Source organism: Pseudochaenichthys georgianus, unplaced genomic scaffold, assembly GCF_902827115.2.
Source record: "Pseudochaenichthys georgianus unplaced genomic scaffold, fPseGeo1.2 scaffold_744_arrow_ctg1, whole genome shotgun sequence".
Taxonomy (NCBI): domain Eukaryota; kingdom Metazoa; phylum Chordata; class Actinopteri; order Perciformes; family Channichthyidae; genus Pseudochaenichthys; species Pseudochaenichthys georgianus.
The window spans coordinates 1,454-17,500 of NW_027263295.1; the positions used below are offsets into that span (position 1 = coordinate 1,454).

Genomic DNA, 16,047 nt, shown 5'->3' on the forward strand with positions numbered 1-16,047 from the left:
TGCACCCCTATTTCCATAGTAACAACTTCCTGTCAACAGCGTAAACTCGCCTTCAAAATAAAAGCATGCCAAATTACACTTAAGACATACAACTACAACGAAAGTAACAAACACAATGCAATATCCTTTTCAATTTCAAAGAACACAAATTGGGTTATTTACAGGTGTTGTTTTGTGTGGTTGATGCGTTTTGCACCCCGCACCGTTGTTTTGATATTCCGCTGAAGTATACGCTGTGACGTAATAACTCTTTTTTTTTCGAGGGAAGGGGTGGGGGTCAGAGGGCCTAGGTATAAAAGTCACGGCTCGCCACTGTCTTTCGTTCATCTATTTGTATACAGTTGAAGTGGAAACAGCTTGGTCAGTGGCCTGTCACATCAAACTATGACCGTCTACAAACCCTCTAACATTGGTTTTAGATGTTTAGGGTGGCTTACAGTATAATAGCCCTTGTAATTAAGACAGGAGTAAACAACGATGTCAGATAAGAGAAACTATGAGAAAGTCCATCTATAGGAGGTATTGTTGACGGGCGAGTTGAAGAAACACCCAGAAGAAGCTTTATGTGTCCCAACCCGACAGTGACTTGCCTTATTTTAAGTAACATGCTGACATAAGGGGTGCTCGACTTATTTTCCGTACGGATGAACTTTGTGTGTGTGGAAAACCACAGAAGACCGCCTTTTGTTTCCCTAGTTCAGACCAAAAATCAGAGTCGACGCTACCCATTTTCAAGCAATGTAAATACGTGCTGGACATACAGTATTTATATCATGAACGTAATGTAGATACTTACTTAGCTTAAGTCCCTTAACAAATGTACCAATTTGAACCAAAACCATGATATTTTACTAAATGTCAACAAGTAGCAACATTATGAATTTCACTTCTACCAAATGTCCTAAAAAGTGAGACCAAGTAGTATGCTACTTATTGAGTTGTTGATATTGTTAGCTTGAGGGAAAGTTCTGTAAAGCACTTCTCTACTGATTTCTTTATGAAGCTAGCAAGACTGTTAAAAGTTACCCTATTGACAATTTCAGTTTCCTCGGTTGCATGGCATGGTGTGGCTGTCTTCCTCTATTGCTAGCTAGCAGTAGCATTTTCTGCTAACAGCATTAGGTATGTCAAATCTCTGTATCTATGTTGTATGATGTCCTTTTTGTTTTTCTGTTGTTTTATGTTTTTCTGTCTTCATGTGGAACCTACTTGCAGCAGGTCTCCCTTGAAAAAGAGATTGATGATCTCAATGGGATTCAGCTGGTTAAATAAAGGTTTGAAATGAAATGAAAACATATTACCAGTATGAGTTGAGAGTAAGAACCTAGTGTCATTTCGAAATGTACTTATATACTGATACTGTCTTAAAGCAAGCTAGCAAAACTTCCAAAAGATTACAGTAGACTACTGACGCTGATGCTGGCTAGCATTTTCTGGGCTTGCTAGCAACATATTACTTGTTAGCTTGCTAGCTACAGTAGCACATTGCCACTTAGCTCTTCAAATGTTGTTCACTTAGCTCCTAGCCAGAGTTGTTTTGCGCTGACTTTTGAATAACTGTGCTGATATGGTGTGACTGTTCACTATTTATCTAACCTGTGGTATATTTATTGTATATAATGTAATGATTTAAATATAGAGCATTTTTCAGATCAAACCGTGTTTCAGTGTGTGTTTGGTATACAGAGACAGACTGTGACGCAGGTTTTAAAATGCATTTGAACTGTCTTGTTTATACTCCTGGGGCTGCTCCGATGCATGATGCATACACATTCAAAATAAGAAAAGCAATTTAAATGAATGCAACAGTAAACTGTAGAAGGCACACCGCTCCCAGTGCTACAACATGAGTTCACTTTTTGTGTGAGTATTGAATATGTATGGATGTAGCTTATGCAGTAGATACGTTTACAAATGTAACAGCAGTTTGATCGTTCCGGATAAAAGATAAGAATAGAATATAGTAGGGGTGTAACGGTACACGTACCCGTACCGAAATTATTCGGTACGGGCCCTTCGAAGTGTACCGAACGCATATAACGTTAAACGTAAAAAAATGAGAACGTGAACAACTTCTTGGAAGCATTCTCAGGTGCTGCGTCGCAGCATTCAGAGTAATTTGCTCCCATTGTGTTCAACGCGTCATAGAGCGAGCAAGTCATTTCATTGGACGAGCTGGTCAGAGGGATGCGTTCAAATGTTGGCAGTAATTTGAGGAACTGTCGAAATGGCGAACGCAGATAAAGTTGAGCTCGAAAATCCTCCAGAATCATTGAAGTGTCCGGTTTGGGAACATTTTGGTTTCGCAGTTACGAACAAGGATGACGGACAAAGACAGGTGGACCGAACCAACGCTGTTTGTCGGCATTGTTCAACTAACATTGGTTACGCGGCTGGCAATACATCAAACTTGCACACTCTTGAAAAGGCATCACCCGAACGTGAATATCACCGGTACCAAAAGACTGAAGTGCAAACCCAACTCCCGCTAGCATTTAAGCCTCCACCACTCGCAAAAACTTCAGACCGAGCCAAAGCTATTACAAACGGCAAATATCCTTATGTTGCCATGGTAGCAAAGCGCTACCTGGCTGTATCTGCTACTACCTCTGTCCCTAGCGAGAGGGTGTTCTCCACAGCAGGAGACATTGCTAGTGCCAGCTGATCTGCCCTTTCGGCAAGCAATGTGGACAAGTTCATCTTTCTTTCAAACAACATGAAAATACAATGACAAGCAAGTCATTATGTCTAACTGGCTGCTTAGGTGCTAGTACAGTACAGTTCAAATACAGATTATTTCAGTTAATCGAAAAGCTGCACCTTAATGTTTATTTTATTATATTTTATATTTATTTGAGTGAATATTCATAGTTTAATAATAATTAAAAACCATAAACTAATAGTTTATGTTTTGTGAGTACTAGTACAGTAAAGTTCAAATACAGATTATTTCAGTTCATCGAAATGCTGCACCTTAATGTTTATTTTATTATATTTTGTATTTATTTGAGTGAATACATTATTCACAGTTTAATAATAATTAAAAAAAAATATGTTATGTTTTGTGATAATTTTTTCTGCTGTACCGAAAACGTACCGAACCGAACCGTGACCTAAAAACCGAGGTACGTACCGAACCAAAATGTTTGTGAACCGTTACACCCCTAGAATATAGAATACATCTTTATTGTCATCATACAAAGTACAACGACATGTCTTTGGTAACTCTCACTGCGGTGAAAAATAGATAAGAGTGGTAAAAGCAGAGGTAGTAGCGATGACAGTGCAACGAGATAACATTCAATGTGCATATTTACACTTACAGTCTCAACACGTTAAATGTACATGTCGTGTATTTCTAACTGTGTGTTCATAAAGGGTGATAGTAACCAAAGGAAAGCCCCTCGAAGCTCGTTAGTGTTGATTGGATTTCACTTAATCTCACACTTGGGGCAGGACCAGTGGACTGACCTGCTTTATCCTCTTTCCTTCAGGATTAGGAGACAGAGAGCCGGACAGAGGGACGCTCGGAGAGACACAGAGAGAGGGATGGCTGTGGAGGAGAAGCCGGGAGTGAAGAGCAGCAGCTCCATCGTCCCCTGCTTCCTGTTTGTGGAGGTAAGAGACATGAGTGTGACTTCACAGCATTGACATTCACGTTCGGAAGTATCCTAACGCAGTACTCAATATCTTTAAACAATGCTGCCATTATGTTGGGAAAATACTGACTGTCCTCTTCCAACATGGCGGCATTGGGATATATTTAAATCCTCTGGAGCAGAGAGGAGCTGTGGATTATTGTTATTGATTAATGCATCAGTGTTTCTTAGGGTCAAAAACACTAAACTCACAACTTAGAATAAAAGCGTTTAGTTTATTTAATAAAAGAGCACATGTTCAATGTGAAAAGTGACAGTAGTTATAGATTATTTGCAATTTGGTGCTATATAATATATATATATATTTTTTAAACACCTTGAATTTCAGGGGGGGGGCCGCGGGGCTCGGTTGGCGGGGCTCGGTTGGCGGGGCTCGGTTGGCGGGGCTCGGTTGGCGGGGCTCGGTTGGCGGCGCTCCGTTGGCGGGGCTCGGTTGGCGGGGCTCGGTTGGCGGCGCTCCGTTGGCGGGGCTCGGTTGGCGGCGCTCCGTTGGCGGGGCTCCGTTGGCGGGGCTCCGTTGGCGGGGCTCCGTTGGCGGGGCCCATATAAACGTCAAGACAACGGTAGGGGAAACACTGAGGTAGGTTGAGACCATACGTTGAGACCTACGAGGAATTTGACTTGATGTCGTGGGGCATACATAAAAGTAAAACAAAAATAAAAAACACTATTTTAAGAAAACTATAATAAAATATATTTTAAACTATAAAATTATATATAGCAGTATTTACATTGAAATAGAATGGAATAAAATATGATCACGACTGCACCCAAAACTTCAAAGCTACGAAATTGAAATCACAGCGTTGACATTCAAATTCGAAATGATCCTGTTGCAGTACTCAATATCTTAAAAAGATGCTGATTCCTTATCAAGCGTCTGCATTTGATGAGTTGTTGGTGAGAACCTATTGGTGTTGTTGACGGACAGTTGTTTAATAGTGTTGACATTTAAACTCTAAATCTAATTTGAATGCTGTGCAACTTCGTCTCCTTTTTGCGTGTCTGTTCATTGTGTTTACAGCTGGTATTTCTGCACAGATAAAGATTTAGCGACACTAATATGATTCGTATTTTAATATTGGTTGAGATTCCAGTGGTGGCTCCGTAGGATTGCTGCCGGGTCGTGTGCTAACAATTCACAATCTTTACGTATGTGATGAAATATTTAGCGTTAATTCCTCTTTGCCGGTGTTTTGTCTTTCTAAGACAAAATGTCACTGTGGGAAAAAAACCTGTAGCCTCTGCCCTCACGCCTGTTAGGGTGAAGACACCATAACATCTGACAACAGACATCCACATCTTCTTTAACAAACCTCAATAAAAGCTTTAAATGTAACAATAAAAGGACATTTGGTATGGCTTTACTTTGCTAGCAAAACAGGAGATTTAATTATGATAATACCGTACTTTTCGGACTATAAGCCGCGACTTTTTCCCCCATGTTCTTTGTACAGCTAACGGCCACTAGGGAACCTCCTAACTCTATGGATTTTACAGGTAACATTAACCACCTCTAACGCTATGGGCTCTATGGCCGGTCCGCGCCCCCCACCTTTAAGCGGGCTCCAGCAGGAAAAGCTGGAGGCCGGAAAAGAGTGAGACAGGTAGCGCGCCAAAGTAAAAGTGGAACCGAGAGACAGAACGAGAGCAAGACAGACAGACAATGTAGCTGCTGCGGCTCATATGCAGGTGCGCTTTCTAGTCCGAAAAGTACGGTACTTACTTTGTTGTCCCTGTTTTTAATCTACCGGTTGCCTTTTAAAAACTGCAACACAAGACTAGAGCTTGGGTCACAGCAGATCCACGGAAAGAGGAAATACTTGAAATGTTTTGATATAAGATTGATGAAATATGGAGAAAATTGAGAGCACTACGAATTCAGTACTGTTGCTGTAAAACAATAATGATATAAGAGCCTCACGGTATTTCTGTTAGGAGTGAGCGAAGCAGGCAGGACCCAAATGCAGATTACACTGAACATACCTTTATATCAAGGTTAACACCAGGGCCGGCCCTGACCAATTTGCCGCCCTAGGCAAGATTTTAGCTGGCGCTCCCCCCCCCCAAAATGCAGACACTCACTATGATTCGCACGTGCATGGTTGTGGCATGATCACAAAAACAAAGATATTGACACAAGATGTGTGCAACTGTATTTAGTTTCCTATCCATTTGAACATGATTTAAGTGGGGGGGGCTCCTCTAGGGCGGTCCGGGGGCATCCACCCCCGGGAAGACTTTTTTTTTTATATTGAAGTTAAAAGCATCAATCTGGTGCACTTTGAGAGCAACATTAGGAGATCTATGGATACATCTCTCAACACCCATATGAAACAGAACTGTAAGCAGATTTTCTTTTTCTTTATGGATATTTTACAAATCACTCCCCTTTCAAACTGTATTCTTGTTTATTAATAACAACTTTTTTGTACTGTCAGTATTTTATACCTGTTTTTCACCTGTTCTCTTATTTTGTTATAACTATAATGATCATATAAAAGTGTGCCTTTACCTCACTGAGCTGAGGTTATCAGAGCCGCTCAGTCTTTCAGGAGAGAGCTCTCAAGCTCTCCCCCTCGCGGCCGCTTACACAGTAAATTCCAATGTTAATAAAAGCACACAGAAGCTGTGTACGTTTTTTGGGAGTTTGATTTATTTTAAATGAATACAAATACAAAATTAAAACCTATAATTGCACACTAAAACCATTCTTTCAAAAAAAGAACAATTTCACATAAACCTTTGGTTTTTACTGGGACTGGGGCAGTTCAACTTGATTTGGGGGGGGGGGGTGTGCCATAGTTTATGGGTGCTGTACGCAATATAGGCGTAGTTATGTTAGTATAAGATAAGAAGATGTACTTTGTTGATCCAAAATCGGGAAATTGTGTTATGAAATAAAAAAGATATTATTTTTTTTTAGTTCTAACTTCTTCTTTTTTTCAATTTTCGGCACCCCCTATGGGTTGATGCGCCCTTAGCATTCGCCTATACTGCCTATGCCGAGGGCCGGCCCTGGTTAACACGGACACACAGAACACTGCCCCGTGAACACCGTCACAGACAAACAATGAACCAACAAGGACAGACAGAAAAACCAGAACTTAAATACACACAGGAATAATCACAGAAACAAGACGCAGGTGAGGAGGGGGGAGAACACGGGGGCACCAGGTGAACACAACCGGGTAATCAGGGAGGGGGGAACAGACAGAGACCAACAGGAAAGACAGCGGGTGAAGACTTTTCAAAATAAAACATGAAACCAAAGACAGAACACAGACAGATCGTGACAATGTCTTAGTCATGAAGTCTGTTTCTCTGGGCTTTGACTCCTGATGTATCTTTCCAGTTGCCCGCCCTGTCAGCGAATAGAAACCTTTGTGACTTAGAGATTTGATTCGTACTCTTTCCTGGCATTGCATCTCCACAGCTGGAGCCACGGCGGTACATATTTCAGGCTGAACAGGAGCATTTGGGACAGCTCAGCAAACACGCCCTGTGTCGCTGACATTCCCCCTCGGCGCCACACGTCGCGCCCTGCCGCCGCCGCACCGGGGGAAGGGGGGCTTTAGCGAACTGCCCCTGCCGCCGCCGCCGCACCGGGGGCAGCGGGGCTTTAGCGAAGCTGCTGCAGTGTGTTTTGTGGCGTGTTGAACATTTCCCAGCGTATTTATGAACTGCATGATTCATTGAGGTGGTTTGCGGATGTCGGGGGAAGTGGATTTTCAGCAGCTGCTCTGAGCTACAGATCACACCAAAGGTCATCCTCTGTGGCAAACCGAAACCTCCCCCCCCCCCACACACACACTTCATTTCCCTCCTTTTGGTAAGCATGCTCTGGATGGTGAGAGCAGTCAGACACCTGAGTCAGAGGGCCGCGGAAGTCCCAGGGCTTTTACTGAATTGTGACTGAGGTGGAGAAACGTTCATAACTGGTGAAGAAATCAGGCCGCCTGTAATCCAGTCAGACGAACCAAGCAGGCCAGGAGATCATCGGCTTGAAGTCACTCAACCATCAGCTGGAGTTTATGCGTTCAGAGCACTGATGTGTGACAGAGAGGGGAGGAGACGCTGTTGGCATCAGAGCAGGTGCTGATGTGATGCAGATGTTACATCATGTTGGGTTTACATTAGTTTGGATTCAGTTTTGTTATAACCGCGCGTCTGCAAAAGAAAACGACATTTTACAGATTTTGAATTGGCACTTTTTTGCATTTTATGTCATGATTGAGAACTGTGGAGGTCCAGAGAGGCACGTGAGAGACATCTGGCCCATTCTCTGTGTGATCTAATAATACGTTGGTTGTAAAGCTCCATGTGATGTGTGAAACGGGAGGGAAGCAAAGGTCATGTCAGGATTACTTGTGAAGGCTCCTAAGCGTGCAGCGAGGAATGAAAACTCAGCTGCGCAAAATGGCAAACATGTGTGTTCTAGCAAATAACCTGTTTGACATATTAAACAATTTCAATCATGAACTGAAACGGATTATCTTAGACGCATTTCTTTGGATCGATTCCTAAGTCATAAAGAGAGAAAACTATTTGGATCAGATTTCAGGAATGATCAACACGAGAGCAGGGAACGGCCTTCTTGTTGAAATCCAGCAGTCGCTGCACATACTGGGTTTGGTGCAAGCTGCAAGGAAACTGGACCTGAGAGAGATTGAGGTGTATCTGTAGTCACCTTTCACCTGAACACCTCTGTGGGTCCTCTGAAGGACGTACACGATACGATACTCACTCTGACCCTCCCATGGGATCCTGTCTGTGCAACACTGCTCCCTTCGGTTAGGCTACACTGTAAAAGCTCTCCATTAAGCCACTCCGCCATCTGCCGCCCACACAGCAGCCCTCAGGTCTCTCGCTATCTCATTGTGTGTGTGTGTGTGTGTGTGTGTGTGTGTGTGTGTGTGTGTGTGTGTGTGTGTGTGTGTGTGTGTGTGTGTGTGTGTGTGTGTGTGTGTGTGTGTGTGTGTGTGTGTGTGTGGAGCCTAGCATTACTATACTTGTGGGGACCTAAATCTGTTTACACAGGCGAGTGTGGAGACTCGCCTCCCTTATGGGGACAAATTGGAGGTCCCCATAAGGGGAATCATTAATTTTAGGGTGAATACTTGGTAAGGGTTAGGCATGTGTTGGTTATGGTTAAGGTTAGGATAAGTCTCCAGGAAATGCATGTTAGTCAATGTAATGTCCCCTGAAGTGATGTATACATGGTGTGTGTGTGTGTGTGTGTGTGTGTGTGTGTGTGTGTGTGTGTGTGTGTGTGTGTGTGTGTGTGTGTGTGTGTGTGTGTGTGTGTGTGTGTGTGTGTGAGATGACCAAAGAGAGAGAGTATTTCTATCTTTTAAAGCTTGGTTGGATGCTACAAAATCAGATGCTGTTGGTACCTGTACATGTGGTTAAATATGTAAGTTGTAATCCCTGTACATTTTGCTGTATGATGTCCTTTTGTTGTTCTGTTGTTTATGTTTTTATGTCTTCTTGTGGAACCTACTGCTGCAGGTCTCCCTTGAAAAAGAGATCATTGATCTCAATGGGATTTTACCTGGATAAATAAAGGTTTTGAATTGAATTTGTTCTGGGATGGAGAGCAAGCGGTCGAGGCCAGAGAGCACATTTCAAACACAAAGTGTTTCCCACAGATCTGAAATATACTTGGGCGGGTGGTGGCAGCGGGCAGCGGGCAGGGGGGGGGGGGGGTGCCCGAAAAAAAAAAAAGTTTTAACAACATGTTTATTTATTGACTTTTCATTCCTGTATAATCATTTTGCGCAAAGATGGCACTGTTTGTCAGAGCACTTCATCCTTCTGGGATTTCATGAAGAACAGCTCCAACGCCTGTGTGTATGGGAACACCTCTGGTGCTGGTCCATTAACTGATCTGTTTCCCACATATCTGAAATATACTTGGGGGGTGGTGGTAGCGGGGGGGGGGGGGGTGAGGTGATGTGCAACAACAGTAACCTTTCTGTTGGTCGCTTGTTAGCAGACCCTTCACGCGATGGCAGAGCGAACAGGTACAGGCAGGGCCCATAATGATAGCCCTATAGTTTAAATCTACTACCCACACATGAACATATGGAAATGGGTTACTATTTCATAAAAAAAAAAATGTATTTATAAATGTATTTAGGAACCTATCCATGTGATTTTTAGTGGGGGTCGACCTCAAATCCTCTAGGGGGGTCCAGGGGCATGCCCCCCGGTAAGATTTTATTTTTTATTTTGGAGTTAAATGCATCAATCTGGTGCATTTTTAGGGGAAAATAAAGAGACTAGATCTATGGAAACACCTATATTAAACAGAACTGTATACATTTCAATAATCATGAAATCATGGCCATAACCAATAACATACCATTTCCAATATGAAAAAAAACTGAAACTTGTTTATTAATTTATTTTTGGTTCATTTATAGTTGTGAGTGTGTCTGTGCTCCTGAATCAGCCTCTCCTGTCTCCCCCCTCTCCCCCTGCTCCTCTTTGAGGCCGCAGCAAAGACTAGTTTTCTCTCAACACGTTTTAAAAGTGTATCTTACCTTTTTTCACCTTAATATGTGTTTACATAACTGGTGACCACACCGTTTGAGACCCACTGAGAACTTAGACTAAGTTAACTATCTAAACACTCAGAGAGTCCTTTACCTCACCTGAGCTGAGCTTATCCCGAGCTTGAATGACACACAGAGACCAATCAAGGGCTTTGATTTATGATCTGTATGACAGTGGCCATGTCGGCAGGCCACATCATGTGGACAGCCAGTCACCCTGTGAGGCAGGCCACTTAACAGGCCAGAAGGAGGTGAGATCAGTGCAAGGGAGCGAGGGATCATTGTCCACAAGTTAATCGATCGCAGATGGCGTCGTGGTCACGGACGAATAAAAAAATTATAAAAAAAAAAATTATTAAAAAAACAAAAACCTAAATGGGTCGCGAAATATACTTGGGCGACCGTTAATATACCTGGGCGGACCGCCCAAGTATAGTCTATGTGTGGGAAACCCTCGGAGGTCAACACGTGCAAAGGTGCCCAAAAAACTTCCATTATGAGAAAATGGCAGAAACAATGCAAATATAAAACGCTGCAAGAAGTTCAAAACACAACGGAAGCCAGGGGACACTATAAAGTGACGCACACAGCTGGGAACAGAGTGCTTGTTGAGGGATTATAAAGTTGCTAAAATCAGCCAAGTCTTGGAAATGTTGGCCAACTTTATTTATATAATTTCTTTTTAAATAAGACATTTTATTCAAAACATGTAATTATGTCATTTTTATTTAAATAATTAACTCTTTTTTGTTTAAATGTTTCCTTTTTGTTATTATTATTTTGTATGAATATAAGAAATATCATTAAACGTATATTAATCCCTCAAATGTTATGTATACTGTCTTGCATAAAGTTAACCATATGTTAAGTCAATACCTTGAGTACTATGATGAGGATAGTAATAATAATTAATAGTTAATAATAATAATAGTAATAATAATTCATTGCATTTATTTATTTATTTCATTGCACTTTACATTGCATATGAAATATATCAGACATGTAATACATAAATAATGTGGACAATGCCCACATGGATAGCAGAGGGAAGCTGTGATTGGTCGACAGAGGAGAAGCTTCTGGAGCTCTGAGGAAATCATCACAAACTGAAGGGATGAAAAATGTCCGGGTTAGTCATCTGTGCTGATAAGACCGTGTGAAGTACAGACAGTGGCGAGCTGTGACTTTTCTACAGGGGTGTCAAACTCAAGGCCCGGGGGCCACATTCGGCCCGCGACTTCATTTTATGTGGCCCCACAAGAGCTTGCAAAGAATATAATATGTTTATTATACGGTTGCATGCTACAGAAGCACGTTGCCCATAAACTACATGTCCCACAATGCATCTCAAATATGACTTTTTTCTCAGAATTTGCCTTTTTTTTCTTCAAAATATGCATTTTTTCATAGAATTCCTTTTTCTCAGAATTAGATTTTTATTTCAAAATGTCACTTCTATTTCTTTTTTCTCCAGAATTTGGCTTTTCTTTTTAAATCATTTTGGGACATACGCACTGAAGAGACTTGCAATTATTTGCCCTAGACTTCTGCTTTCAGACGTAGTTAATTATGAAGTTATTATCCTATCAGATAATAATCCAATGCAGAGGAAGTTATGTAATATAATACATTATTTTATATATATGATATATTTATATATGTATTTTTATATAGTCTTAAAGTTACAACCGGGCCTTTGAGTGCAACCATAATGCTGATGTGGCCCGCGATGAAATTGAGTTTGACACCCGTGACCTCGGCCCTCTGACCCCCCTCTGAAGAGACGTCTCAGCGGAATATCAAAACAGCGACCCGGGTGCAAAACGCATCAATGACAGCGACCCTCTATCACACAGAACAACACCATTTATATAAACACCTCTCATGACAGGGCACCCACAGCCAAGTAACAATTACAAATGAATGAAGTCGGCACGGCGGCCCGCATTGAAAATGACTTGGCCTACCTTTGATACACCTGAAACACAAAGTCCATCCTCCCGTCCTTCTGGATGAAGCACTTGCGGGTCATTCAGCTGATCCTTTGCCACTCCAGCCATCATTGTAACTCAATCTTGAAAATGACTCGGTTAATAATTTCGCAAAGATGTCATCACTATCACTGAGTGAGCCATCATGAACGAACTTATGCTAATTAGCTACTTCCCCCTAGCTTGACCTGTTGTTATAACACATGCTTAAACTTCACAGCGGGCGGAACTTGTCATAAAGTCCGCGATAATAAAACCCACCCATTGAGAGGGAAGATATGATTGGTCAATTGTACTGTTATTTGACATTACGTTCAGTTACTGTTGCGGGCCCTCTGTGAATTACAGAGGAACCACCGATCAGCTCCTCTCTTCACAGGAACTCGCAGAGACGGCTAAAGGAGCTTCTTTCATTTAACCCTTCACATTCCAACCGAAACTGAATAGGCAGATTCGACGGATTTATTTCTTTGGAAATGTTTTTTTAAATACAATTACATCAAGTTATTTTGGTAAAACTAATGAAAAATATAACACTTTTTTTTAAATAATACAAAAATGTAATGTTTTTAGATAATATTGTTTAGAAGGGCCCTGCCGGCTCGCCACTGGACAGGCATCAACACAGCATCAATGATTAATTATGCACTGCTACTCTCCATTAAGCTTCTTCTCAGTAATATTGTGAATTTGGCCCCCTTTGAATGTCTGCTATCCAGAAATCCAGAAATAAATGTGCTTCTGAGCGTTGGTACTATTTCACACCGACACCCTGTTTCACACACACGTTTCTACAAAGAAATACCTTGGAAAGGTTGCCAGTGTGTTGCTCACAAAACACATCCACAATCACACCCCCAATGGCAGTTCAGTGAATCCAAATCATGTGCATAACCTACATCATGTCTCCTATGCATCCATGATTTTAACCCTGGAGCTTTTAGCTGCGACTCGCTGAGCCACTATGCGGATAACACTGATTATTGATTGCTTTAGTGGCTGTCAACAGTATGGAACATGACGGAAGGAATCCTTGTAAACGTTTAGCGCTTCTAGTTCGCTTGTCTTCATGCTTTTTTTGAATGGATTTTTAGTTAGAAGCTTGAAATAAGGTCTGTAGTTAAAACAAGCTGAAGAAATGTTCACGTTTTGTTCTATGACGTCAGTAAATACCTCACTGGTGAATGTCTGTAGCTTAAATTAAAAACAGTGGCTACTAACTAGTGGCTAAATGAGACTACAAACCGTCATCAAGCCAAACATTAGCCTCACCGATGTCATGTGACGTGAGGTAGCTTTTTACTTCTGGAGATGCATTAAAATGATGTAACTATGTGGAGGTTATCCCAACGAACAAAACGTGCAAATATCATATTCAACACAGTCTCACTGCATTTCGTGTTATAGTCACGAAATTAATCTATTGATTCGTGTTCACCAGCACGATTTTCGAATTTTTTTCGTGTCACACAGAACGATTTTAAAAGAAATGTATTTCTATTGGTAGTGTGTTTCGTGCCTGCATCAAATAATAAAAAATTATAAGGAACATTTAAAAAAAAACTAAAACAGGTTTCAGTATTCTGAGGCCCTGAGCCATTTCTTTTTCTCGCGGACGACAAAAATCTCCGACATTATACAATTTAAAATAAAAGGCTTAGGCTTAGGGTAAGATATTGAGTAAGAACATGTTTTTATGAACCACACAGCTTCTGGTCTTCCAAGACCCGACCGGACAAAAAAAGACGTGGTGCAGGCACCAAACATACATCTATGTGACACGAAGAAAAATCAAAAATCGTGTTGGTGAACATGAATCAATAGATCAAATTAATTTCGTGACTATAACACGAAATGCCGTGAGACTGGGTTGTCGTATTATATTCAAAAACCCGCATCGCTTTTATTGGCTGTAGACTTTGCGATGCTAACCTCTGCATTGGCCTATTAAAGAATGTCCTCATTGCACCGCTCTTTGGCGATAATGATTTCGATTTTTCCTTCAGGTGATATTTGGGCTTCTCTCCGGATCCCCCTAGGGGACATGGAGAAGAAACAAATAATTATTTAAAAAAAAAAAAAAAAAAAGTTTTGCGAGATATATATGTCGGCTGCTACGGCAACACAGAAACCACAACAATGGGGCGGTTCATCGATTTTACTTTGAGCTTGGCCTTAAATATAAAGATATAGCATCAGTGCTTGGCAATAGGCACGGGTTTCACATAAGTGAAGACACCTCAAGAGAACACTCAGAGCGAGGGGACATGCACGTCCCTCTGAGCTGAGTTATTGACAAATTCGAATTTCGCGGATCAATAACTCATGAACGTTGTAAAAATACAAACAACATGACTTTGCAATCATAGCAAGGTAGACAACGAGCTACAGAGTCGTTTTTATCAGAACAGTTCGATACGCGCCGTCATCCGAGCGAAACATCAAGAATTGGTCACAATCTGCAGCTGGAGGAGGGAGACGAGTGCTTAGGGACCGTTTACAAACTGCAACGGGGTTTTGTGAGATCTTCTCCATGTCCCCTAGGGGGCTCCGTACTTCTCTGCATATTCTGTGATTGCCCTGACTTTTGTTGACCTGGCTTCAGGACAAGAAAATCTGCCCAAAGCCATGATTGTATTTGTGTGCAAAACTAACCTAAACACAAACAACTTATTCACTTAAAAGGATGATGATTGACAGCCCGCAACATGTTGAGTAACCCCGGCTCTCGCTGAAGTGCCCGAGCTCCCCTGTGAGCAATGTCAGGGAACTATTAATACATTGATATTAGAGAAATAGGCTTTTGGCCAGAAGGCGCTCTGGAGTGGAAACTGACAAATCTGTGAGAGGGAAGTGGATGAGTAGCTGCTCACTGACCAACAATAGAAGACAGAGGGGTGCAGAAATATATAAATATATCAAGCTATGGTTCAACAAGAGGTTATGTGTGACTACAGGAATGTTCTGCCGATTCAATCCTTCCTACATTTAGTCTGGGGAAATGGTCGGCAGTAATGTTGGGCCCAGATTATCTTAATCCAGTTTTATACCCAATGAACTGATTGCAGACTCAATTTATGATTTATTTAAAACATGATTTATGGTTAGGAGATTAATTGGAATGATTAAGCTAGACCCCTAAGAAAGTGGTGCATTTGATGACTTCTGGTTCCCCGAAATATGGTATGTGGTTGACGTAAAATACATTCATAGACCCCATTTACACGCAAACGCATACGAAACGCAAACGAACCGAATACAATATCAAAAAAGTCTTCCATTCACACGAGACCGCTCGAAAGCGCTGGAGACGCTGTAGTACATATGCCTGGCCTGTAAGTGGCGCTGTACTTCCGCCACAAAATACACCAAAAGCAGCGAAGAAGACCCACGAGCATGGTTGCCATGGTTGCCCTTCTGTTTATGCCCCGCGGTGGATGTAGCAACATGTAGTTAATGTAATTCTCCATGTCCACTTGTTGCTGATGGTTGTGGTAGACAGTGCTTCTCAAAGTGTGGTCCGCGGACCACTGGTGGTCCTTGAGCGCCCCCTAGTGGTCCGTGAGTATATTGGTAACATTTCACATTTGAAATAAATAAATACATTTAAGTTTTCCGCACTCTCGCGGGAATATCTCCGCAATGGAATGGCTTAAGTTTCACCTTCTATTGCATGATAAAGCCCAGGGCAACACCTTCGTCACACATGTTGCCACCTGTTTGTACCATTTTCAGGCGATTTATAATCTGTTCTAGAAAAACGATGTGTTTTTGGATATTTTTGGTGGTCCGCGAGTGTTTTTTTATTGGTTAAGTGGTCCTTGGTATGAAAACGTT

General features: G+C 41.7%; 1 protein-coding gene across 1 annotated transcript in view; it reads left to right on the forward strand.

The window, feature by feature from the left end:
• Window positions 1-3,498: 3,498 nt before the first annotated feature.
• LOC117444184 (phospholipid phosphatase-related protein type 1-like) overlaps window positions 3,499-16,047 on the forward strand; it is a gene marked incomplete at its 3' end in the record, with an annotated part of 78,974 nt that continues 66,425 nt past the window's right edge. Inside the window, exon 1 of the mRNA XM_034079843.1 lies at window positions 3,499-3,618. Coding sequence (XP_033935734.1) covers window positions 3,550-3,618 — 69 coding nt within the window. The remainder of the gene's footprint in view (window positions 3,619-16,047) is intronic.